This window comes from Elephas maximus, chromosome 3 (assembly GCF_024166365.1).
Source record: "Elephas maximus indicus isolate mEleMax1 chromosome 3, mEleMax1 primary haplotype, whole genome shotgun sequence".
In the NCBI taxonomy this organism is placed as follows: domain Eukaryota; kingdom Metazoa; phylum Chordata; class Mammalia; order Proboscidea; family Elephantidae; genus Elephas; species Elephas maximus.
Genome location: NC_064821.1, coordinates 79,287,833 through 79,314,341, shown reverse-complemented (window position 1 = coordinate 79,314,341; position 26,509 = coordinate 79,287,833). Strand labels below are relative to the sequence as shown.

General features: G+C 49.4%; 2 protein-coding genes across 2 annotated transcripts in view; one reads left to right on the top strand and one right to left on the bottom strand.

Annotated features, from left to right (window-relative positions):
* Positions 1-6,264, top strand: part of EPHA10 (EPH receptor A10) — a 35,352-nt gene extending 29,088 nt beyond the window's left edge. The window contains exons 9-17 of the mRNA XM_049875936.1: positions 411-472; positions 601-726; positions 1,846-2,031; positions 2,525-2,586; positions 2,827-3,030; positions 3,361-3,510; positions 3,765-3,958; positions 4,514-4,669; positions 4,871-6,264. Coding sequence (XP_049731893.1) covers positions 411-472; positions 601-726; positions 1,846-2,031; positions 2,525-2,586; positions 2,827-3,030; positions 3,361-3,510; positions 3,765-3,958; positions 4,514-4,669; positions 4,871-4,985 — 1,255 coding nt within the window. The 3' untranslated portion in view covers positions 4,986-6,264. The remainder of the gene's footprint in view (positions 1-410; positions 473-600; positions 727-1,845; positions 2,032-2,524; positions 2,587-2,826; positions 3,031-3,360; positions 3,511-3,764; positions 3,959-4,513; positions 4,670-4,870) is intronic.
* A 5,330-nt stretch (positions 6,265-11,594) lies between these two features.
* Positions 11,595-26,453, bottom strand: CDCA8 (cell division cycle associated 8). The gene is made up of 11 exons (XM_049878807.1): positions 26,361-26,453; positions 26,090-26,202; positions 25,822-25,950; positions 23,339-23,379; positions 21,135-21,207; positions 18,593-18,672; positions 16,962-17,026; positions 16,006-16,101; positions 14,855-14,981; positions 13,980-14,066; positions 11,595-12,865 (listed from the first exon to the last, which is right to left on the bottom strand). The coding sequence occupies exons 2-11, from the start codon at positions 26,184-26,186 to the stop codon at positions 12,821-12,823; spliced, it is 840 nt and encodes a 279-aa protein (XP_049734764.1). The 5' UTR covers positions 26,187-26,202; positions 26,361-26,453; the 3' UTR covers positions 11,595-12,820.
* Between the last annotated feature and the right edge of the window lie 56 nt (positions 26,454-26,509).

Below are 26,509 nucleotides of genomic sequence, written 5' to 3'. Positions count from 1 at the left end.
AGTGGGCTTGTAGCTCATGGTCAGTGTTTGTCTTCCTACTTAGACTGGAAGCTGCTGGAGCGCAGGATCTGCCTGTCTTGATCCTGCTGTTTCACCAACATAAGGCAGGAGACAGATGGAGGCTTCGTCACTGGTGTGGATTTGGATGCCTCTGGAGTTGCAAGAATCTTCTTTGTGTCCTAACGGGAAAATGCCTGGGAACGGCAGTTCATAGGTCTGGGGGCTAGGGTTTATGTGTGCTTTAGAAGGGGGTTATCAAACCAGCGAGAAGCTTTCAGACCCGCAGGACAAAAGGTCCCTCACTTGGGGCACAGACCTCGTCCTTTTGGGCAGACGGAGGTGCTGTGCTCAGTGCTGATGACATGGGGCGGTCAGGGGCGGCCTGGCTCAGAGAACGACTCTGTCCCCAGGCCCTGCAACTATGGCAAAGGAAGTGGGGATGCCCAGGACGAAGAGGAGCTGTATTTCCACTGTGAGTCTGGCTGGGGCGGTGGTCTCCACCTTCCTCACTCCTGAGCCCACTTCCTCACTGCTCTAGCCCCTGCCCACGGTGGAGGTCCCTTTCCTCAGGCCCATCTCTTTTCTTTTTCTGTGTCCTAGTCAAAGTCCCAACACGCCGCACCTTTGTGGACCCCCAGAGCTGTGGGGACCCACTGCAGGCTGTGCATCTGTTCACCAAGGAGCTGGATGCAAAAAGTGTCACGCTGGAGAGGAGCCTTGGAGCAGGCAAGCTGGGCATCCGGGAAAACGGGTCCCCATCAGGGAAGCTTCACCTCCGCCCCAAACCCCAGCCCTACCCCTACCCCAGCCTCCACCCCCACCCCAATTCCACTTACCCAGAAGCCCCGCCTTCAGCTTCTACCCCAGTCCCTGCACCACCCAGGAAGCCCCACCTCCACACCAGGCCTTGCATCTGCCTAGAAAGCTCCTCCCCCACCAGATTCCAGGGAAGGAGGGGAAAGGGGGCAGAAGGGTCTGTAACCCTGCCCTCCTACACTCTTCCGTCTGCAAGGTCACTCTGAGACCTCCCCACTCAGGCCCTTTCAGGGTTGTCCTGTGCAGACTGCCACAGCTGCCCCAGGCTTTCCTAGGGCAGTGGGGAGGGGTCTTTGCGAGGCTCGGGGACCAGACACACCTGTCCTGGCTCTGCCCCGACTCACTGTGTGACCAGGGGTGCAACCCTTTTATGCCCTGAGCCTCAGCCTCTTGTCTGTAAAATGGGCATGATATCTTTCTCATACTGGGCTGATGTGGAGATGGAGGGACTTCAAACAGTTTTGAACCAATTCAAAGGCGGGGATGGCACAGTGCTCAGCCTGGCTCACGTGGTGGGTGCTCGCTGTCTAAAGGTCAGTTTCCCACCTGGCTTTCTTCCCGTCTGCAAACCTTCAGCCTCCTGTGCTCAGAGGAGGAGGGCTGTTTTCACCAGGAGCCTGACAACGTCCCCTGACGCTGTCTCCAGACCCACTGGACAGCGCCAGAAAGGGGCTGTGGGCAGAATAAATATCATGGGCACCCCTCCTGTGGACACTGGGTTTCATGGCTTTTGAAACCTTGGCATGTGCAGCATCCTTTCCTAAGGCTTTGGATCCTCCCTGTGAGGCAGGCAGGGAGGGCTGTTATCCCCATTTCACAGAGAAAGAAACCAAGGCCAAGAGAAGAGAAGAGAGAGGTGAGGCCCAAGGTCACACTACTGATACTTGGTTTACTGAGATTTGAACTCAGGAGCTCCCAGCCCAGAAACAGCCCATGACCCAGAAGCTGCTTTCTCCTCAGCTCACCCTGCCCGGGTCGGCCAGAGGGGTTAGGCTCCAGGGGGGTTTCTGAGGTGCCGTTTCCCCACAGGGCGGTTTGGCGAGCTGTACTGCGGCTATCTGCAGCTTCCCGGCCGCCAGGAGCTCCCTGTGGCCGTGCACATACTGTGGGACGGCTGCTCTGACTCACAGAGGCTCAGCTTCCTGGCCGAGGCCCTCACCCTGGGCCAGTTTGATCACAGCCACATCGTGCGTCTGGAGGGCGTCATCACCCGAGGTAGGGCCCGGGGCTCCAATCCCTGCCGCCCAGCCCAGGAGTAGGGGGAGCGAATGTGATGGGCCAGGCTTCTGTTTCTCCAGCTTCTCTAGGCTCTTCCCTCAGCCATGGAAGGGAGCCACTAAATTGCTCAGCATGGATCCCCACTTCTTCCTTTTGCTGACTCAGGGTGGCTGGCCCCTCTGACCCTGGACCTTTCTGACTTGTGGCGACACCCTGATGGGGGTGGAAGATCACTCTGACCTTGGGTGACCTTTCTTAGTAAACTTATTACAGCTGCTGACGCTGGCCTTTGGCCCCCTGTGGACAATTCCTCTTCTCTTCCTTGTGTAGAGGATACTAGGGCTAGGCAGGGGCAGTGGGTGGTGGCAAGATTAGGGAAGCTTGGCCTTGGTTCTGTCTTGGTCCAGCCTGGGGCCTGGGTGGGCGAGCGTGTGTGTGCAGAGTGGAGCAGACACCTCAGCGTATGTGTGTTCTCCTTCCTTGGCCACAGGAAGCACCTTGATGATCGTCACCGAGTACATGAGCCACGGGGCCCTGGACAGCTTCCTCAGGGTGAGTGGCCTGAGCTCCAGTGTGGGGTACTGATGCCATGTTATTCTTGGTCCCTTACTTTTCTCTTTGGTGGAGCTTAGAATTGGCATCACTTCTTAAAAAGGTGTCCACTAGCCAGGCAGGGCTGGTGGGTCACGGGAGTAAGCTGGAGCCCTGAGGGAGCTAAATGACTTCCTGGGGTCACCCAGCACCAGGGGACCAGAGTGTGCAGCCCCTGCCTTGGTCTCCTCCCTCTAATAGCAGCACGAGGGACAGCTGGTGGCCGGGCAGCTGATGGGGTTGCTGCCAGGGCTGGCATCGGCCATGAAGTATCTCTCGGAGATGGGCTATGTCCACCGGGGCCTGGCAGCCCGCCGTGTGCTACTCAGTAACAGCCTTGTCTGCAAGATCTCTGGCTTTGGCCGGGGACCTCGAGACCGAGCTGAGGCTGTCTATACCACCATGGTGAGGACCCCTTCTCCAGCCAAGCCTGCCTGGTCTGCCCATTTCCTGCCAAAGTGTACTGGAGCCCCACCTCCCCGGGTCCCTACCCTGCTGTGTCAGGGTCACTCCTCCACCCGGCCGCTTACCCAGTTGGTCCTGAATAAATGCCAGTGTGAACATCCCTGGGTGGTCAGCTGGTGGGCTGTCCCCAGAAGTGAAGCCCTGGTTTAGGGGGGCTGGTTGCCTTGGGAGAAGGGCGGGTGGTGCTGATCTGGGGCCCTGTGGTGTTGTGGTGGTGGGAGGTAACTCTGTTTCTTCCCACCCCTGATTTGCCTGCCTGCCTCCCTGCAGAGTGGCCGGAGCCCCGCTCTGTGGGCTGCCCCAGAGACGCTTCAGTTTGGCCACTTCAGCTCTGCCAGTGATGTGTGGAGCTTTGGTGTCGTCATGTGGGAGGTGATGGCCTTTGGGGAACGGCCCTACTGGGACATGTCTGGGCAGGATGTGAGTGATCTGTAACTCTAATTTCCTGCCTCTGTCCTCTTACCTCTGCCTCGGCTTGTAGACTTCTGCACATTGACCCTTAACCTCCTAGCCCCAGGCCCCTCTTCTCTGTCCACTTGCTTTCCCTAAACTAGCCAGCCCCTCCTGCCTGGCCACCGCCTGAGCTCTTCTTGCGATGGGTCATGTGTGCATGTATGAGTGTGTGTGTTGGGGGGACCTAAAGCCTTCTGCCTTCCCCCCACCCTGTGGCCCAGGTGATCAAAGCAGTGGAGGATGGCTTCCGGCTGCCACCCCCCAGGAGCTGCCCCTCCCCCCTGCATCGACTGATGCTTGACTGCTGGCAGAAGGACCCAGGTGAGCGGCCCAGGTTCACCCAGATCCACAACATCTTGAGCAAGATGATGCAGGACCCAGAGCCCCCGAAGTGTGCCACAACCACCTGTCCCAGGTACTCCTGACACCTTCCTTGTTCCAGGTATACTCCCATTTATCCCCACCCATACCAGATACAGCCAGCCTCTCACCTGTCCATGGTTGGCTTCCCTGCCTGTCCAGGCATGACTACTGCCACCGCCTTAGATACATCCAGCCTGTCACCCACACATCTACTTCCCTGGCTCTCGCCCCACATATTCCAGATACAAATGAGCACCAACTGGATAAATACATGTGGTGATAGTCCTAACAAATTGAAATGCCAGTAAATCAGTGAGACTCATATTCGTTGTCCCAAATATGGGCCACCTTCCTACCTGTTCTAGGCATGTTCTACCCCCAGACTGTTCCAGTGCTCCCGTTACCTTTAACTGTCTCAGGTACGACCCACCCTCCGCCTGTCGGACTACCTTGTAACCCAGCACCCCTGTATGAGCCAGGTATACCCCTGGGACTTGTTGCCCTTCCCTTCTCCCGTCCTTTCTCAGCTGGCCTCTCCCTAGGAGAGCTGCCAGGTCTGGGGGCCATATCCCTGCCACCGACTGACTACAGCTCCTCTGACTCCCAGGCCCCCCACACCCCTGGCGGACCGTGCCTTCTCTACTTTCCCCTCCTTCGGGTCTGTGAGTGCATGGCTGGAGGCCCTGGACCTTTGCCGCTACAAGGACAGCTTTGCTGCAGCTGGCTATGGGAGCTTGGAGGCTGTGGCCATGATGACTGCCCAGTGAGTCTAAGGAACCAAGGTCAAGGCCTGGGGCTTGGGGGACCCAGGGGCTTCTTAGTGCTCCTGGCCTATATGGGAAGCCCCAGCCTGCCCTGATTTGAGGCCCTCTGTCTGGAGAGAAGAGGGACAGCTTGTGCAGAGAGGGCTCCCCGGGGGAGCAGATGCTGGCCCGGCCTGGGGCTGACCAGCCCTTGTTTGCAGGGACCTGGTGAGCCTCGGCATCACGTCGGCAGACCATCAAGAGGCCCTCCTCAGCGGGATCAGCACCCTGCGGGCACGAGTGCTTCAGCTGCAGGGCCAGGGGGTACAGGTGTGAGTGACCCCCCATTTTACCAGGCCAGGACCTCAGGGAGGGTCCAGACTCCCAGCCCTGTCCAAGGACCCTGGCAAGCTGCTCTCCACTCACACGAGAGTGAGCACTCTCTTCCTTCACTTGGCCACAGAGCTTGTCCGGGGCCACAGCTTCCCTCATTTCACTTCCTGTCCCATCCATCTCCCCCAGTCTGAATGCCTCAGCTGATTTAGCTCCACCCCACCCCTGCCCCACTGGAGAAAGGCTCAAATTCCTGGGGAGGACCCCTGAGAGAGATTACAGAGTGAGGAAATTCAAGGTCTCAGACAGAGGTGGGGCAGGGACAGGGAAGATGGTAAACCTACATCACCCTAGCTCATGTTCTTCAGTCTTCCACACCCACTGGGTCTGCTGCAAAGGATGCACCTTTCTCCGCAGACCCACTGAGGGGCACCCATTAGGCCTGGCAGTGACCACAGCTTCCTGGCAGCCCAGGCTTGAGAAGCTGGGCTGAGGGATAAGCTCCTAGGCTCCCTGGACTGGGGCCTACCTGGGCACTGGCCCCTGAGATCCAGGTGGGTAGAGGTGGTGCTGAGCTCAGGGGCTGGACCCTGACGGCCTTGGATGCAAGAGCTGAGTTCTGCTTTACCTGCTCTTGGGCTGACATCTCAGCCAAGGCCACTCAGGGTCCTGGTGGTCTCCTGGGGCCCCAGCAGGCCTCCCATCACATTCCTTTTATAAACTCAGTGGCCAGGGCACCCTGGGAGGAGCATGAGAGGAGATGTTTCTTCCCTGGGGACGTCAGGGCTTTGCTTTCCAGCCTTGGAGATGGTAAAGAGGAGGCTCTCAGAGCTGGACCTTCTCTCTCTAACAGGCTGGCCCAGCTCCCCCCTACACAGATGGGAAAACCGAGGCCACATGAGGAGTCGGTGCCAGAGCTGGCCTTAGACCTCATGTTGCCCCATTTCCAATCCAGGGATGAGGCCAGCTCTGGAGCGCGAGTCCTCGGTCTTGCCTTGTGGCGCCAACATTATTCCCCAAGGCAGCCCAGGGGATACTCTAGAGGTAACCCCTCTTTATAGCTCCTCCCTCTGGGTACCACCTAGCCTTCAGTGACGTGCTGGCTCCTCTGGCTTCTGCATGTCTCTGAGCTGACTCCCAAGTTCCCTTATCCAGAAGGGCTCCTGTGTGAGGCTGGTGCTTTCAGAGGACTGCAGGAAGGCTGCTGGGTCTGGGCCTGGGTCTGGGCCTGGGCCCAGGATCTGGGCTGAGTCAGTCCAGGTCATCCTTGAGAGAGGTCTGTTCTGGGTTTGGCTGTGTGGGGGGTGGGGTGGGGTGGGAAAGAAGGATGGATGAAAGGAGTGACTGAGACACAGGCTGCCTTTGGAGGGCTTGGACTAGGAGGGAGATGGGCCTGGGCACCAAGAAGTAACAAGGGTGCCTTCAAACAGTATGCCGGGGCCCGAGGGAGAGCTAGAGGGTCTGTGGGAAGGTAGGCTAGAGGAGGGGATGGACAGTGGTGATGTGAGGTTGTGGAGGGGTGCTGGAAAGGCTTCTTGGCTGAAATGTCAGTAGAACAGGGCCTTGTAGGGGAGTTTCCTTCCTTAGGGTGAGTGGAGTTTTCAGCAGGCCAGATGGGAGACCTAGGGCAAGAGAAGCCCAAGAGGGGTGCAGAAAAGCAGGGGGCTGGGAGGTGCAGCACATCTTTGGGGAGCACCCGTGGTGGGGTATTGACTCACAAGCAGTGCCTTTGGCTTCACCCTGCCAGCAGCAGCTCTTCTCTCCTTGGGGTCCCCTGCAACCCTGCTCCCCCATCTACTGAGCACCTGCTCCAGCTCAGTGACTCTGGGGTGTTGGGGGAAACTGAAATATAACTCTACCTTTGACAGGGTTGGGGGGTCTCCTGCCAGGTGCTCTCTGGGCTCTGCCCTCCCTCCAAGGACGTCTGGAAAGGACACGGCCTGGGTGGCAGCATCCCCATCTGGGGTGGAGGGAGTGCCATCCCCATCTCCAGCTGTATCAGTCAGTCTCTAAAGGTTCAGACCTCACCCCCTACAACAGCCCTGCAGAGGGGCCCCCTGGCTGTGTTGACAGGACTTCGGTGTCCAGGGTAGATCTCCCCCTGCCCTCACAACAGTCCTGCAGAGGGGCCCCCTGACTGTGTTGACAGGACTTCGGTGTCCAGGGTAGATCTCCTCTCCACTGAGGTGTGAGGTCCCAGAATCCTGATGGGTCCCAGGCCCAGCCTTGCACAGGTGCCGGCATGATGCGGGGTCATGGCTCGCTGGGAGCCCCTACAGATCTATTTTTCTATGGAACTTGTTCACTGGACAGAGGAAGGTGGCCTGCAGCCCCAGAACCCCCCTCTGAGCCCACCCAGGGAGGGAGGGGGCTGTTTGGGGAGGTGGTTTCTTTGGCTAATTCTGGAAATGTTTTTATATCTCTTGGGTTCTACAGTGCAGGACAAAGTAATAAAAACTTGTCTGTGATATGGTACCTCTTGCAGGACAATTGCTGAACCACTGAACAGTTTGTGCTGGAGTTTCTGGGGGGTCTCCAGAGTATATGTCTGAGCTCTCTCTGCACAGAGGGGAATCACACACTCCCATTGCCCTGGAAGATCTCCCAGCCTAGTGGAGGACACATTTAGGAAACCCCTCCATGGGTTCGGGTGAATGAGTGGGTTAGAGGTGTTGGGCCTGTTGCTCTGCTAACGTCCAGCCCAACAGAGGTGTGCAACCAGGGCACAGAGGACCTCCACCACACACACCAACATGGTAAGTGCTCACTTAATGTTGTTAGTGAGGCGTGAGGCACCACGGAGACGTACAATATGTGATCAGAAATTGAAATGAATTTCTCTGGGCAGTGAGGCTCCAGATCTTCTAGGCTCGGCAAGGTGCTCGCTCATTTAACCAAGCACCTACTAAGTGGCAGGCGCTAGGACGTTAAGGCCTCCTTGTCTGACCCGTTAACTAGGTAACAGCAGTGCCATGTGAAGAGCGTGGTGATGGGGATAAATTCGGTGTTGGAGTTCGGGAGAGAGCTGCCTGACCTGCTGCCTGGGCAGGTGTGAGGAGGCCCCAGGGGAAGAAAGCTCCCAGGGGAAGACAGGGCAGTGTTCTCGCTGCTCTTATTCAGCGGTGGCTGCGTTCTGGCCTGAGAGGAGAGCGTCTCGGCTCCTGATGTCCCCCCATCACACCGCTCAGGGCGCGAATGAGACTCCTTACACTACAGCCGCCAGTCGCCGCTGAGCTGATTCCAACTCATGGTGACCCAGTGAGTGTCAGAGTAAACTATGCTCCAGAGGGTTTTCAGTGGCTGACTTTTTGGAAGTAGAATGCCAGGCCTTTCCTCTGAGGTGCCTCTGGGTGGACTCCAACCTTCAACCTTTTGGTTAGCAGTGGAGCGTGTTAACCATGTGTACCACCCAGGGACTCCTACCATACAAAAAAAAACAGCACTCTTTAAATCTCTCTGTACCCTTTTGTCATTTAAAGAGAAGTGTCTGCCGGTTACCTTGGAAAACTATAGAATGCCTGTTATTGTCCTCAGGATACCCCCTGCCCCATTTTAGTAGCTGGTCCCCCTGGGACCTTTGGTCGATGGAGAGGTCAGAAACTCCTGGTTCATGGATGACCTCATGACGCCCACCAGCATCTTGGGAGCAGATTATGGATCACTCGATCCTAGCCCCAAGGAACATGTCTTGACCAAGGCTGCTCATGTAGGTTTAAAACGAAAAAACAAAGCTGTTTTCCCCATTGCAAACACTCTACCTCCCCTCCCAATTCAGGCTTCATCTGTGCCCCCTTCTCTTCCCTCCACTGTAACAGTGCTCATTCTTGACAGCCGGCTGGGGCACTGTTAAGTACATTTGCCAGTGTGACCTTTACATCCGAGTTGAAGAGTCGAATCCTTGGAGACCTTCATCTGTCTCCACCCTGATGGCTCTTGGCATATTGTGACACACAGCATGTGCTGTGGGCACTGAAAATTTGCAGATGGAGCTGGGCTCTTGCTATCTTAGTGCCAAGGGTATGTTTCTGTCTTTCAAAGTACCCAGCATCTGAGAATCAGAAAATGCCAACCACATGGACCTACTATCAACTAAGGAATACCAACCAAGTGTGGAAGACAAGTGCTTGTGGAAGACAAGAAGTGCAGGTTACTCTGGTGAGGGCAGGGGGCTTGTTGTTTGATAGGTAAGGTGATGCAGGCAGGGATTATAAAGGGGGATCATCTAATCTTGTAGAGGAAGGGGACAAGGCACTTGAGCCAAAGCAAATTGGATTCCAGACCCGTTAAGGTGGGGGACTCATTATAACCCCCCTTTCTGATTGAACTCTTGTTTCTTGCTCCTTCCTTCCATTTCTGAAGCCACATGAATTATCCAGCATTAAAATCTTGAGCACGTGTGTTACGCTGAACTTTAGGTACAAGTCAGTTGTCATGTTGCATAAGATTAGAAAAGGAAAGCCGACGCTTCGAGCCTGTGCGCACACACAGAGACACCTTGTTCTTCAGTGGTGGTGGACACACTGTGCAGGTAAGACCCGCACTGGTATGAGGACTCATCATTGGTGGAGATGGGGATATTAACGTCTTTAAGCAAAAAGGCCTGATGCTGAAAAAGAGAGGCTTAAGTGATGTGCTACTGCGTATGCACACATGCACGCACACACACACGGTGCACACACACACACTGAGAACTAGGTCTCCATTATTGTTAGGTGCTGTCAAGTTGTTTCTGACTCATAGAGTCCCCATGCACATCAGAACAAAACACTGCCCAGTCCTGGGCCAGCCTCACGGTCGTTGTTACGCTTGAGCCCATTGTTGCAGCCACTGGGTCAATCCATCTTGTGGAGGGTCCTCTTTTTCTCTGACCCTCTACTTTACTAAGCATGATGTCCTACTCCAGGGCCTGGACCCTCTTGATAAATGTCTAAAGTATGTGGGATGTAATCTCGCCATCCTTGCTTTTAAGGAACATCCTGGCTGTACTTCTTCCAAGACAGATTTGTTTGTCCTTTTGGCAGTCTGTGGTATATTCAATATTCTTTACAAACATCACAATTCAAAGGCGTCAATTCTTCGGTCTTCCTTATTCACTGTCCAGCTTTCGCACGCATATGAGACGACTGAAAACACCATGGCTCGGGTCAGTCACCCCTTAGTCTTCCGGGTGACATCTTCGCTTTCCATGTGAATAATTTATTCTGACTCTTCCTAAGGCAGCGCATTTGGAATTCCTTAAACAGGAAGCCCTGTTGGGCTTTTGGAAAACTCACGGGCCCTGTATGGCAAAGAATGAACCTACTGCTTATTGGTGCTCCAGTCCACCCAGCGTTAACTCAGAAGAAAGGCCTGGCGATCTACATCTGAAATATCAGTCATTAAAACCCTTATGGAACACATTCCACTCTGACACACATGGGGTCACCATGAAGAGGAACTGACTCAGTGACAGCCAAGTTTGGTTTAAGGCTCATTGATATGGCCTTGGGTCCTGGTGCAGAAGAGGACTCCAGGCCCCATCTTCCCTTCAGCCCAGAGCAGCTCTGTTTTTATTTGCTTTATATACACAGCAGAGGTACAAACCAGATTGCCCACAGGGACCAGGTAGGTAACAGAAAGGGAAAAGTCATCGTGTAGGGACTGCTTTGAAATGGAAGAGGATTCTCTAAGGGGCAAGGGAGGCTGCTACTCAGCTCACTGACTGCAGGTCCGTTGCCTGATCTTCTATTTTTGAGGTGAGCAATCTAGATTTTTTTTGTGAAATCTAGATTTGTTAGCAACTAATTTAAAATTAAATAACAGGTCAGAAGTATGACTGCAGGCCCTTTTGGTTTGTGGACTGGCAGTAAGATTAAAACTTTCTTTGCAGCATCCCAGCCCTGTGCTAGTTCAGCTCATTATTAAAATTCTTGTGATGGGGAACTCATTTCCTTCCAAGTCAGCCCCTTATACAGAATGAAGGACCCCTCAACCTCAGTCACTCAATGCATTTATTAGGCACCTGTTACCCCTATGCATTGCCTACAATTAGGTTCATTTAGGGAGTGGTGCCAATGGAGTGAAAGGGTAAGCCTCGCTCTAGGTAAAGTATATTGGAGCCTAAATGTTTCCTTCTTAACACTGACAAAATAAGAAGCCTCAGACTTCTCAGGCAGAACACTCTTCCACCGTTAGTTCCATGTCAGTCGTTTTCAATGCAGAAACAGTTCTAGCAAGGAAGATCTTCCAGACCCAGAGCTTTGGGAAGGGAGAAGCATGACCACGGAATTACCCTTGACCTTGCTTTGTTCTTGGCCAACTTGACTAAAGAGTTAACTACAGATACCCTAGATTTTATCCTCCCAGACGTACATTTCCAGCTCACGGAATCAAGGTGTTTAGGGAATGTGCTTGGAGGCTGAGGTTACCTGTGCCCTGGATCTTGGGATGAGGGCCCCCCTTCAAATGTCAGAATTCTGCCTGATGTAAAAGTTTTCAAGTCTTAGGAAAGTAGCTGAAGCTGTTTCCTGAGTGGACCCCCACTCCAATAGCTTCAGCTCCGAAACGAGCCCCCTAGTCCATGCAGCACGGCTTGGAGATGACAGGCAGGCTGGATATCAATAAAAACCCAGAATTTATTGAAAACAGTAACTTTCAGTAGCTCTGATAAGAACAAATCAACTTAGAGATACCATTACTCGGGAAGACAGTATGTACAAGTCTCGGGAAAGGGAGACTAAAACAACTTGGAAGAATACAACTTGAACGAGATTGGTTTACTAGAATGGTCATGTAGCAAAATAATACAGAGTACAACGAAGAGCCATTCATGAGAAAAGTGGTGTACCTGTGGTGGGGACTCTCAGTTCCCATACTCTTGGAACACATCCCATGATTCTTTGTGGCAGAGAGGCTGGCTGGAACACAAGGATCTCACTGCTGACCGTCGTATAACTAGTCCACGCCCAGGGTGCAGGCGAAACATGGAATATGGCCACCAGACAAGTTACATTTGCTCCCAACAGACCTGGCAGGGACCACTGGACCATGGATGGCTTAAAAAGTTACTCTGTGGCCAGTCACTTAAAAACCCTAGACTAAGCCCACCAATTCCCTTACCCAGAGTCCCATCGCTAAAGAGGTAGAGGAGCAAGATGAAGCTGCCTCCAAACGAATTTTTGGTCTTCAGTAAACAGGAATAAATAGATAGCACTCTCCCAAGGCACAGCAGGTGAGAGTCCATCGCCCCATTTAGCATCCAGCGCAGAGGGAGAAAGGGGGTGGATGTGGGAGGGGTGTATACATCCTACTGTTGTGGTCACTGCTGCGACATGTCCTGTTCTGCCGCCCTGGCCTGCTTTGTCCAGTCCCTCCCAGCTTCCTGGACCTGCCCTCCCATGGCCTGGGGCGCTCATTTCTCTAAACCTCCCAAGCCTCAAGCATACACAGAGTAGATGCAGAGTGCTCTCTGATGAGAGAGGGGCGTGGGCGGTCTTGCACGAACATGAGGTTCTTCCATCCGCCTCCACTGGAGGTGGGGGGCAAGGTAGAGTGGATGCTGACTTACAGGAGGCAGTGGCTCTGAGGGCAGGAAGGAGGATTCAGCTGGCAAAAGACAGGAAGTTCTGATTTCAGAGACACAGCAGGCAGTGTCCGGGGTCACCGGGGTTGGGAGGCATTGAGGCTAGAAACGGTAGCAAAGCTTTATCTAATGACTGGGGAACTGTGTCTCCTGCTCTCCCTCTCCCTGAAGTCCCCAAGAGGATCATAAACAATAAGCCTGAAGGGAAGAGGTCTCTTGAGGGTCCAAGAAGTGCCCATTAAAGGTTCATCCTGTTTGGCTTCTTGGAATAGCAGCCTCATTTGTGGGACTGTATGCTGCTGCAGATTTGGGCAAGACGGCTCTAAAAAGAGAAGGAGACAGGGAATTTAGTGATGGCACTTGGCATGCTTGCCCAATTAGCCGCTCACAGTCTAGCCGGGTACCAGGGAATGTGGAGCCAGGCAGGTCTGAGAGGGAATCTCAGCCCCTCCAATCTCTACTGGTATCACAAACCTTTCTGAATCTGAGTTTCTTATCTAAACAAAAGAGTAAATAACATCTTAAATGAGACAGTCAAAGTTTAATTTGGGACGAGTAATGCTATTATTCAGCTAGATGACCAGTGTCACAAGATTTGGGTAGCTGGTTGTAGGTGGATTTTGCATTAGGTCTGTGTTCAGCAGGACATGTTTGGAAAGCCAGCTCTGCCCTTGTGCCCTTCCCTTGAATGTTCCCTTCCCAGATCCCACAGAAGAGTGGGCCTAGGCAGCCATGTCTGCACCAAGTGCTCCCATCTGCTACTCAAGACCATGGCCGATTGGGCCAGGGATGGCCATCTGACTAAAGGTGAATCAAGCTCTTCCTCTTGAATGGAGCAATAAAGTTAAGAGTTGGAGATGTGGCTACTCAAAACCACATAAAAACCAATGTTAAGGGACATCAGAACCAAGTCTCATGGAGGTTATCTGCCGAGAGAGAGGAATGAAGACGTGTGACAGAAATAAGTGCCTGGGCCCTGAAGAGAGAGACACTACAGGAGGTGGAGGCACTGGAACGGCGGTCCACGTACTCCTGTTGCTGAGGTCCCCACCTCTCTAGAAGCCTGATTGTTCAGCTCTTTGTTTCTGCAAGATTCCATACAAATACCTCCTTAGCCCCTTCCTAAACTATTGTAAGTTTCAGTTCCTGCCAGTCAACGTGTCCGGAGATACCCTGGCACTAGCTGCCTGCAGGAGGCAGAATTTTCATTCTGTTGTGGAACTTCTGTGGTAGGCAACGTGGGATGGACCCAAACTCAACACTGATTTAGGGGCAGGTTGCTGCCATGAAAGTATGCTAACAGTCAAATCCCTTGGGAAAATGAGGCAGTACAATTCTTAGTATCAGCCCAGACCCAAAAGGCAATCCTAAGTAAACCTAAACCGAGACAGCGACTGGAAGCATCCTACGTGTGGAGATGAATCAGTGAGACTTACAGAGAGCTTCTTAATGCTTCCCAAGGCCTCTGGATCCAGTTGTGTGATATCGATCCTCCGCAGGTCACTGGCCAATAATCGCATGCTCTATAGAGACGGGAGAGGGGGTTCAATTGGTATGTCCCTTATGGCAGGAACCTCGATTCAGCAGCTCAGTGTGCCTAAGGGGTCCCCTTGATACTCTGCCCTTGACAGAGGGGAATGGCTGGGATGGAGAAATGGCAAGGCAGGCGGGGGCAGGGGTGTTAGCTCTAAGGAGACAATGACATTGGTCAGTGGCTGGATCATCTGGGTTCAGAGGCAAGCAAATTAGCAGAGAAATCCTGGCAGGCTACATCGAAGATAAACCATCTTTCCCTCATAGGAGCTGAGGTTGCAGCTTGCTGTGCTCAGCCCAGTGGAACTGGGCTTGGCCTGCCTCAGAACCCCTTTAAGTATACAGATGAAGGCACACTCAGGCTCCCCATTTTAGACTAAGCACATACCCTGAACGTTTTGTCCTCTGTACTCCCCTGAACGTCTCTATTATCGCACTGATCACGTGATGCTATAGTCAATTGTGAACCCATCTATTTTGGCTACTGAGCTGCTTCTCAAGGCCAGGAACCATGTCTTGTACATCTTGGGCCTGCTACAAGACAGGTGGGCAAATGTTAGCTGGGGAGCAAATGGAACCCAGAGCTGAGGCAGGGAGCTTCCCAAGTCTGGGCCTCAACCTGGGAGAGAAAACTGGGTTTTGGGTCCTGCAGGGTGTGGAGATCTGGACCCATGCAACTGAAAGGACTTTGTGGGAGAGCAGTGGGTTATGGACCAGGGAAAAGAAAGGCTTGACTCTACAGCACACTGTGGCCTGGCTTCCCTCTGAAATACTTTACCTCTCCGCCTCCCACTGGCACTGTGAGGAAAATCTCTTTGCTGTCGGCAAGGGGGCTGCCATTCGCTGAGACACTGTAAATCCGCTCTCTGGCTGCTGGAGTGCGCAGGCCTGGGGTCTTGAAGACTCTAAAAAGTGGGAAAATCTCTGTGAAGATGACTCGGCAATTTGAATGACACCAGGCTCTTCCAACCCCCGCCTGGCCTTGAGTTGCATTTCTGAAGAGTTCTAAATTTGGGGGAAAATTTGTTTTTAAGCAGTAATGACTAAACACAGCTGGAGAAAGGAGGCTGTAATTATCAAACATACATCTAGCAAAAGTTAATCTGTATCCATGTAAATTTTAGGTCCATAAATCCTGTATGATGCCAGCCATCCACAAAGCCAGAAATAAACTGTGGTTAATGTGTTTCCAAGAGTGCCTAAATTCTTCCATCAAGAGGAATTTTCCAGGGTCAAAGGAGGGTGATTCGGAGATTACGGTTATGGTAATCCCCAGACTAACTTTGTCAAGGCAGTTAAAATGCTGCTACCTGCCTTCCCCTAAATGTCCTTACTCTATGCTCATGTGAAAAACAAACAGCAAAGATTGGAGATTCAAGTAGAAACTAAGTCTTCCTCTGCTGCAAAACAAAAGATTGGAGGTTCAAGTGCGCTCAGAGGTGCTTGGAAGAAAGGCCTGGTGACCTAATTCTGAAAAATCAGCCAGTGAAAACCTGTGGAGCACAGTTCTACTCTGACACACATGGGATTGCCATGAGTTGGAATCAACTTGATGGCAAGTGGTTTTGGTATGAAAGGTATTAACTTATATTGCCCTTCAAAAAGGTGGTACCAGTTTTCACTCCTACTAAGGGGAGAGGAGAGTACTTACTGATTTAAGGGAAAAAAAAAAAGCCTCATCAGAATTAAAAAAGGCCCAAAATCACACAGACACCTCCATGGAGAATGTTCTCTTCCCTCTCATCATACCAACAATCACTTTGCTACCGACAATGGGTGAGAATGTAAACCCACCCTCAGGGGAAAGGCAAACACTGGAAGCCCTCCTCTGCAATGGCTTCTCAGGCCTGTTTTCTTAAATACTCCTTCTCTGACGAAAGTCAAATTCTGGGGTCCCACCAAAATCCAAGGGCTGCTTTCAAGACTCACCTTGAATCAAACCTGGGTGTCACGCCTGGGGTTGGTTTTATCATAGACAACTCCAGTCGGTTCATAGCTGGGGTAATAGTGTTACAACGGCTTGACCTATAGGTAAGAAACAGCCATGAGGTATGTCAACTCTCAGGCCCAGTAACAGCAGCAGCAGAGGCAGCTAACACTTGGAGAGAGCACTGTGAGATACTGTTCTGAGAACCTTAACTTGATTAACATGTAACCCTCATAACCTGATGAAGAAGGCACCATTATTATCCTCATTTCATAAAGAAATCCAGTTTAAGTAACCTGCCCAGGATCACATAGCTAATTAAGTTAGAGCCAGAACTCTGAACCCAGGAGACAGCCCCTTAACAATCTGCAGGCTCCCCCAGCTGGGGGTCTGGTCCTCTTGCTAGGTGGCTAGTTACTGTCCCGCTACACTGCTCGGGGAGAAATGAGGAGTCCCTCCTTCAGACACACATCCCAGTGACTACTCCTCTAAGCTTCTCTGAGACGTCCCCTTGCTCAAATGGTTTGGTAGAGTCCAGCATCATCAGTTCAAGCCCATGGTGATCTTTACTTAGCAGGATCAGGAGGACATTTCAAGAAACTAAAGGCAGGCGGCAGCCACTTTATCACCGACCACGGGGTATCTCTGCATATGGACTGTCAGGCAACTAAACATATCTGCAGTGCTAAAGCATGTTTTTCCAGGCCTGACTCTCCTTGTCTGAATTAAAAATAAAGTAGGGGAGGATGGTGAAAATGGGCAGAAGAATTGGAGTAGGTGTTGGGTTAGAAGGTGAGACCATTTCCAGAAGCCCCTCCAGCTCACTCAAGGATTTGATGATTTTATGCTTTATATGAACTCTGGCACAAAAGCCCTTTTTACCCCCTATTTCTGCCATGATGTACATGCCTGTCCAGTAAAATCAAGAACACATATCTAAATTTGGAAAACCTATTACCTTTTGCTTCTGCCTTTTCCTTGTATGGACTGGGCTCTCTTCTTGGATGGAGGACACCTTTTAACCTGAAATCGCAATCAAATGAAACTGAGGTTACAGAAAGCCCAGCAGAGAAGAACAGTAAGGAAGGGAACAAAAAGAAGGGAGGCGGGGAGGTCTGCTCTAGCTCTGGAAAAGAAAATGAACAGCAAACATAAGGACTTCCTCACAGAATTGAATGATTCAATTCATTTAAAACGTAACTGACCAACTAAGGGTTTATGCTGGCTGGGCCTTCGGAATATAGGATTTTGGCCAAAGTTAAATCTCTTTTGAACACATGGTAGCCTGCCCCCCAGCCCTTTTTACAGAAAAGTGCTGCTGTGAAGGTCACTAAGGATATCCTGGGTGCTCAATCCAAGGGTCCCTCTGCAGTCCTCACCCTTCCTGACTCAGCTGAGGTACCTGACAAGAATCACTCCTTACTTTCTGGAAATTCTCTCCTCCTTTATCTTCCAAGATCTGTCTTCCCTACTTCTCTGGCTGTCCCTCCGCCGTCTGTCTCACTAGCTCCTCTTTCTACACCCGTTCCTGGGCTCCATCCTCAGCCTTCCTCCCCCTTCATGCTCCCTGCACAACCTCGTCTACCCTCACACACGGATGGACAGCCGCCTAAAGATCTGGCCATCAGTGACTCTCTCAATTTCCTCCTCCTTCCTGAGCTCCGGGTTGAAATTTCTGTCTAGCCTAGATGTCCTGGAAAAGTATTAAGCACTCAACACATCCAACACCGCTCTTCTTCTGTGTCCCCCATCTCACCAGATGGCAGCTGCCTAAGCCAGAAACCAGTCATCTTGGGTTCCCCCACCAGTCCTGCTCATTGTGCCCTTTATCTCGAAACCACCCCTGCTTTTTCTACCATGTCAGTGCCTCAGCTTAAGAAGTACGATAGCTTATGGGGTACTGGGCTTCTGTATGAGGTGACAAACTATTTTTGGAAATGGACAGTGGTGACAGCGGCACAGTGTGGTGAGTGTAGTTAATGTCACTGAACTGTACATTTAACACTGGGGAAACAGCTATTTTTTTGTGAGATATAAAAGTATGCAGATTTTTCTTAAAAATAGAAATAGAATAGCCTCCTAATTGGTTTCCTTGTCTCGAGACTTCCCCATCCCTCATCTATCCTGAATATAGTTGTTCTGATCACATCACTTCCCATTACCTACTTGATGAAATTCAAACTCCCAAGTTTGATATACAAGGCCATCGGTTATCTGGTCTCTGCCCACATCACCCTCACAGCTTTTACTCCAGCCAAACCAAACTGCTCCCTGTTCCTTAGGTGGACAGTACACTTCCACCCCTCTTCCCAGAAGTCTCTTCCCTTTCTGCTCCAGCCAGTGAAATCTCACCCACCTTTTAAGCCCTGGCTGTGTCCTAATAGGGCAGTTAAGACTTGACGGTTTCTTCCCCTGTGTTCCATGCACTCTATACCTGCCTCTATTATCACTGTTGGTGTTTACCTGTTTAAAGTGGGATCTTCTCTACTAAACTGTTAACTCTGTCTGGGAGGGCAACGAGTGTATCATACATCTTCGTATCTCCTCAGGCATCTTAGCCCTCATTCCCCAACCTGAGGGCCTACTTACTCTTGTAGTTTGTAAATTCTTGTTTTTATTTTCTTCTTCTTCTTCTGCTATCATTTCATCCACTTGTATTGCTTTTCGTGCTGTAAGAAACGGTTGAACAGAGTGATATTTCTGATGGGAATAAACTTTGATGCAGTCACGTTTCTTTTAAGGAGTAAAGCTTTTGCAACCTTAAGGTGTAATCAAGAAATAGACCCAAAATGAAGACTAAAACTTTTTAAAAAGAGAGTTTAGACAAAAGAAACTAAGCAGATGGTCAGAAACCCCATATGATGCCTGACAAGGGCAGCCTGGCATTCTGAGTCAGAGCCCGGACTCGAGTCCAGCGGACTTGAACGTGTGTCCCGGTACAACCACTCACTGGGTCACACAGCTTCCTCATCTATAAAAGGGAGTAGTCACTACACGGGGTATTGTGAGGCTTGGGATGTGAGCGCCACAAGAACAGTGTTGTCTTCATTCATGTATCCCTGAAGCCTAGAACTGTGCCTGGCATGTAATAAGATTTCAATAAATATTTGTGAAATGAATGAACGTAATGCCCTCTGAGTACTGACACAGAGGGAACATTCTCAACATGTCATAATAATGGTAAATCGCCATGCCAATCATCTTCTAAGGAGGAGGAGTAGGAAAGATGTTTAAGATGAATGAAGCTAGAGGAAACAGTAACAATTTTTAATATTTAAGGGCTTGTCATATGGAAAAGGGGTTAAAATGGTTCTACAGGACACTAAAAAGCAAAACTAGTGTCAATATGTAGGTACCGCAAGGAAACTTTGGCTCAAAATTGGGAAGAATTTTCTAATAGTCTTAGTGTCTACTAAATAAAAAGTAATGAGTGTCCCATTGTAAATATGTATAACCAGAACCTAGACAATCCTGAGCAGAGATTCTGCAGAGAAAATTCATGCGTTTAACCACAGGAGAGAGATCAGACTCCACTTTTTTTTTTTTTTTTTAATTCAGCTGAAACTCTGACACACTAAATAGGAGCGCAAAAACAATTTTAACTGTTGGTTGATATTGGTCCTGCTGTGTTCAGTTCCCAGAAGTGAAATCAGAACACCCCTCTTCTGTACACCCCCCACCAAGTAAGCAAAACTGGTGGTACTTAGAAACTGATGAGATTACCTAAAGTGTAGAAATGACCCAAAGTGATCTAAGAGATGGTAAATATGTAGCTGAGGAACTCTGGGAACACCCAAGTTCAATTATGTCATCATAAACTCAGGGAAGCAGGACTGGAACAAACATTAGGAATGGAGACACGGCATGCTTTCTTCATGGCAGGCAAGTTAGAACAAGAACCAGACAGCATTTCTGGCCCTGCCTAGTGGAGAAGGTGCCTGGGGGCCAGCCATGAAATCCAGGCCATGGGTCTATCTGTCATCACAAGAGCTAGATACAGCTGAATGACAATGACGTTGACTCCACATCACCACTCAGTCTGGCCTGAGTCCCCGCTCACTGAGTAACCCGATTACAAACCTGGCTTCCCATATAACTTTTCCTATAACACAGTGTTTCTTAGAGTGTCTTACAGATGATTTTACATACACAGATCACTGGATTGAGTAACATGGAATTACATACTGAGAAAGATTCCTTTTACAATCCTCTTTCTACCCTTCTGCTTACATCAGGAAGAGTCTCAGTTTGGTATTACCATTTAACACCTCTCTAACCCAATCCAAGCAATGATTGGTTCTCAGCTGCAGGGTGCGGAATCCCCTTGCTCATTCTGGCCTGAGTCCATGCTAATAATTTGGGTAAATAATTTGACCTTTGGTTCTGGCTGAATTGTACCACACCTGAGGCCAATGAGTGGCGGATGATCAGACCAGCAGGGATGACCTGGGGTCCGATGCTGATTAACCCTCAGGAGGTATGATATAATCTGTTATGGCCATGTGAGGAGGCCAATAAAAGCCTTGGAAGATGGAAGCTCAGTGTAGCTTCTGGGTTGGTGAGAGCTAACATTTGGGGGACACGGAAGCTCTGTGCCAAGACCCCTCCTGGACCTCATCCTATCCTTTTTTCTGCTAAAGATAGGCCTTTACCTGGAATTTGTGAGTCGTTTCAACAAATTATCAAACCCAAGAAATAGAGAAGGGGCCAGTACCTGCTAACCTAGCCCTGGGTGAACGGGGCTGAGAGAGAAAAGCGCTGTGTGGAGCAGCTGGGTTCCGGACTGACCAGGGAAGGGAAGCTGAGATTTCTACGGGACACGGTTGGCATGTGGAATGGGATTTATTACCCACCACACATGTGGCACCAGAGGTGGAGGACCTCAGCCTCCCCGGACTGGTTTGACGCTGATTTACAAACCAGCACAGCTTTTTTTCCGCCTTTCCCTTTAGCTCACACAGAACAGAACAATATATTGAACATAGTGGACAAAATCAAATTTCTGGATTTACAAGACTGAAGACCAAACATTAGAGAAGAGGCCCCACCAGTGAGGCCCTGCCTGTGCAGCCAATAACCACCCTGGACCTCAGCATTCTCACTTCAATAAGTAGTTTTGAAAAGTACTTACTTTTGGCAGATTTCAGGGGTGTCTGAATAGCTTCTGCTGTTAGTTTGTTTATTTCTGTGATATCAAGGTCAGCCTGTAACAAAGATAGTCAGAAAACAACAGATCCATCAAATGAGGAACAATATTTTAAAATTAGAAACAATTAATTTAAACATATTTGATACAAACAAGAATATTACGTTACTTAAAATATAAGACTCCCATAAACCTACCACCCAATCCAAGACCCAGAAGATTGCCAATAACTTGCTTCTAGCTATGTGTTCCTTCCCTGTTCTATTCCCTTGTCTCTTCCCTAAAGGTGCCCACTATCCTAACCCTGGTGGTGTAGTGGTTAAGAGCTTGGCAGTTAGAATCCACCAGCTACTCCCTGGAAACCTTAGAGGACAGTTTTATTCTGCCCTGTAGGGTCACTATGAGTCTGAATCAACTCAACGGCAACAGGTTTGATTTTCGGGATCCTAACCCTGTCATTGCCCACTCCATTTGCTTTAAAAAAAAAAAAAAAAGCATCTATATTATGATATATACGTATGTGTATGTTAACGTTTATATATATGCATGTCATACCTTTTTTTCACAAGTATATGTATGCTTAAACAAGATCTTGTCTGGTTTTGACTGCTATTTGTGGTCGTAGTTGATCTGTTTTCACTGCTGTGTAATATTCCACAGTGTGGCTATATCCCAACGGATTTTTCCATCCTCCTGTCAATAGTTTTTTGCTATTACAAACACTGCTACCTTGAACCATTTTGTACATGTCTCTGATGCACATGTCCAAGTTCTCTCTGGACTGTATATGTAGGGATAGGGCATTATAGGGTTGCAGGGCATGCAAACATTCAGCCTTGATATTATGCCAAATTGTTTTCTAAAGTGGTTGCACTTATTTACATACTGTTGGCAACCAATACAAGTTTCTAATGATCCGCATCCTCTCCAGCACTTGGTCCTGTGTCAGACTTCATGTTCTTTATGAGTCGAGAGGTCTCCATAACGGTTCTATCACACTCCTGGGTCCTTCAAAGGGCTTTCAGTGGCCATTCTAACTAAACTTGTTCACAGTGGTGGCTACCACCTCTATGTATGGGTATTGCCAGAAGCAGACATCAGAACAGGTGTTAGACTAGGAATGACACAGGTTTTCATCTCTGGCGTGGCAGGGACTACATGCACAGCTCTGAGGATTCTGAGGCCATGTGGGCTTAGCAAGAAACAGTGCTGTAATAGATTGTGATAGTTAAGGGAAGCCATGTGGGCTTAGCAAGAAACAGTGCTGTAATAGATTGTGATTGTTAAGGGAAGCGAGAGAGGTGGTATCCCTGCCAAATTTCTGCTGTCTCTATAAACAACTGACATGCAATGAAGGTATCACTGGTGGCAGGCCACCAATCACTCACAGTGCCTAAATGAGTGAACACAGCAGACCTGAGACCACTATGCTTAGAAAGGTCTGCTTGCAAAGATGGCCCTTGGCTGGCATCTGGGAACTTGAATTTTGGGAGGGTTCTCAACATTCCCTAATGATAACGGGTCATTGTACCCAAACTCTTTGTACAGACAACATGGCTTATCCTGAGCACCTGCTTTCCTTCTAGGAGTCTAGAATTTTGGTACACGCTAGCCAGAGGGTGCCTATGTGACCAGTCCTTGATAAAAACCCTGGTCGTTAAGTCTCTAAAGAGATTCCCTGGTAGAAAGCATTTCACATGTGTTGCTACAACTTGTTATTAGAGAAACTAAATGTGTCCTGTGTGACTCCACTGGGAGAGGACTCTAGAAAGCTTGCACCTGATTTCCTCTAGACTCTGCCACATGTACCTTTTCCCTTTGCTGATTTTACTTTGTGTCATTTCGCTGTAACAGATCATAGCCCTAAGTATGACTATATGCTGAGCCCTGTAAATCCCAATAAATCACCAGACCTGAGGGTAGTCTTGGGACTCCTGACACACCTACCAATTAAGAGCTTCCATACCCAAGTCTCATCCTTCCCCTGGGTTTTAAGACTAGACTTCTCTCAACCTGGTGTAATAACATTGGCTATATTATATCAGAAGCTCTGATTTGTAGTTTTGTGTCACGACATGAGCAGATCATGTTCCCTATGGAACCTCTTCCACAGTAACCACTCACTGGTTGGATTCTGTGACTGGACTAAAGAACTAACCAACAGTTCAAAAACAGGACAGATCACTTACTGTTGCTGCCTCTTCCAGGGCCTGCTTGTTTCCTCCAAGGGCTTTAAAAAGAACATGTTATTTAGTTATTACAGATTTTGACAATAACTCATCTTCCCTACACTATCAGTTATCTGTCTAAAACTGGACCAGATTAAACCCTTGGTCCAACATTCCAGGGCCTTCACAATCTAGTCTTTCTCCAGCCTTGACTCTTACGCATGACCTACTCTATGTTCCACCACACCAAACTTCTCACCTTTCCCCAGATGTGCCCCCGCCTTTCAGGACTAAGTGCCCTAATACTTATTATCTCTGCCTGGAATACTTCTCTGCATTCAATAAACTCCTAATTCATCCTTCAAAACTCTTCTCAAAAGCCACCTCCTCAACAATGGGCCCTGCTATGTATCAAGCATTCCACTCACCACGTCTCAACCCTCACAACCCTTACTCTACAGATAGGGAAACCAAGACCAGAGAGATTAACATGATTGAGTAACTTGAGGAAGATCACACAGCTGGAATATGAAAGAGCTAGAATTTGAACTCAGGTTTGCCTTGACCCCCAAACTGTTTATTTTTCCCTCACAGTAGGTTGCTGCAAAGTACTGAGTTAGTTACTCACCCTCTTCCTACCCTACAACTACTCAGAGCTGTTTAAGTGTCCACCCTTGCCTTCGCTGTGAATTCCTTGAGAATAACAATAATATCCATAGCTTCTGGCAAAAATCTGGCATCTGGTAGTTGGGTAGTAAGTGTTTGTTGAATGAAGAGGTCTTTGAAAGATTCAGATGTAGAATTAAAGTTAGGTGAGGTTCTCACGCTAGAAACTCTCACAGTATTCTGTATAACAGCCAGGAACTGTGGCTTTGGAAACAGAATTTTATCTGGGTTCAAATAGACTTTGCCACTAATTAGCTTATGAGACCTTGAGCAAAGTAACTACCTTCTCTGTGCCTTAATCTTGTCATCTATAAAATAGAGATAATATTGACAATAAGCTTGTTATGGGGATAAAATTAATTAACATATGTAAAGCATACAAAGCACTACATAAATGAGCTTACTGGTGGCTACTCTGCTCTTATAGCACTTATAACTAAGTATAAAATCATGTGTAAAGTTTTTAATCACCCTTCTACACTAACCTGTAAGTTCCTGAGGCACAATGTCTGAATTTGTCAATGCATCTTCAGCACCTAGCATTGTGACTGACAAATGATCAATGAACACTTGTAGAAACGAGCAAATGAATGAATGAATAAATAAAAGGGCAACTTTGAAAAGATTATTCAATGTCTGCTATTGTAACAGAGGAATCCTTGGGTAGTGCAAACAGTTAATGTGCTTGGCTGCTAACCAAAAGGTTGGAAGTTTGAGTTCACCCAAAGGTGCCTTGGAAGAAAGGCCTGGTGATCTAATTCCAAAAAAAACAACAACAACAACTGAAAACTCTACAAAGCACAGTTCTACTCTGACACCTGTGGGGTTACCATGAGTCAGTACTGACTTGATGGCAACTGGCTACTGTAAACAGAACATGCCTTTCTATCCAGGAAGGAGGCTATAGCCTGGGTAACTAATAAAAGAAAGTGGAAAAGTTGGTTAATGCAGCAGAAAGGGTGCCTACCTGCATTTCCTTGAATCTTTAACAAGGTGGCGGGAGAACAGACTAGGATTTTTCTTTCTCTGGCCAGGAAAACTCTTGTATCTTTACACATCACAATTTGATTTGCCCATTTTCAAACAGGCAATTTTTATAAGCTGCAGAAAAAACTCCCTAGGGCTCACCCTTCCATCTGAGCTCTGGTAACAAACCAAGCTGTTCATGCATTCATTTAATAAAGTTTACTGAGTACTTAGTACCTATCAGATACCTTTCTGGCTACAGATAAATTTCCTGCCCTGTCATTGTGCAGCTTACAATCTTGGTTGTGGATAAAAGGATATGTAATCAACAAAATAGGTAAAATATGTATTAGATTAGATCCGGAATCAGCAAACTGTTCCCACCTGCTTTGGTATGGTCTGTGAGCTCAGAACGTTTTTTTTACATTTTTAAGCAGTTGGAAATAGTACCAAAGGAGTATTTCGTGACATGTGAAGTTCAAGTTTTGTGTCCATAAATGAAGTTTTACTGGAATACAGCCATGCCCATTTGTTATAGCTGTTTTGGAGCTATAAGAGCAGAGTTGAGTAGTTATAAGAGAAACCCTCTGACCCGTAAAACCTAAAATATTTACTACCTAGGCCTTTATAGACAAAGTTAGCCTACCCAGCATTACCCAGAAAAAAACCCCAGCATCAGATGATGATAAATGCTATGGAAGAGGATAAACCAAGGAGAGGAGATGGAAGTGGGGCGGCAATTTTCAACAGTGGTCATGGAAGACCTCACTAAAAAGGTGACATCTGAGCAGGTTCCTTCTGAAGGCAGTGTGCAGTCTGTACCACCGAGGGGTCCCAGACCGAGGCCTGCGGGAAACTCTAGCAGCACCTACCGAAGTAGTCGAGCCAGTTCATCTCGCGCAGTGCCTTGGGGAGCCGCAGGATCTCGATGTTGTACAGGTTATCCATCTCCTTGAGGAGGTTCTGCCTGTCTGACTGAATTTGCTTGTATCGGATTTGCACTGTGAAAAGGCAGAGCCGACAGGACGCGGGTCACCCGGCGGATGCATGAGGCTTAGAATCCGTGCTCTCTGCGTCTCAACCCGCCGGGACCCAGCGATGGTTCCAGGTAGGTGCCACGACCCGGGCCCCGCCCCTTACCTTCACGGTCGAAGTCCTTGAGAAAGGAGGCGAGCTTCCGGCTCCGCAACGAATTGGTCTTAGTCGACCGACTGCTGCCCTTCCTAGCCGGAGCCATGGTGCTTCGGTGGAGGCTGTGGGGACGGGGGAGACCGAATGACAAAGGGTCAGGGAGGAAGGGAAACTAAGGAAACCGCAAAGGAATAGGGGAAGGTGGACAAGGACCCAGAAGGGCCAGTAGGGAACTCCCCTCCTTCAGGGTCTGGGCATAAAGAAGGCGCGAGTCACATACCTGCAGGTCCCAAAACAAGAGCGAGGAAAAACCTCTCCGCTCCACCAGCGAGGAAATCTGCTCTGGGGCTAACCGGACATGCGACCGCCGCCACCAAATTCAAACTTAACTGCTCCAGGCTGGCGAATGAGAAGTCGCCGTCTTAAAAA

Coding starts and splice junctions, on each gene's coding strand:
- CDCA8 (XM_049878807.1), bottom strand. CDS start 26,186: ATGGCTCCGGCTAGGAAGGGCAGCAGTCGGTCGACTAAGACCAATTCG. Junction 25,951..26,089: donor CAAGGACTTCGACCGTGAAG/GTAAGGGGCGGG, acceptor GCCTTTTCACAG/TGCAAATCCGATACAAGCAA. Junction 18,673..21,134: donor ACCCCTGAAATCTGCCAAAA/GTAAGTACTTTT, acceptor CGTTTCTTACAG/CACGAAAAGCAATACAAGTG.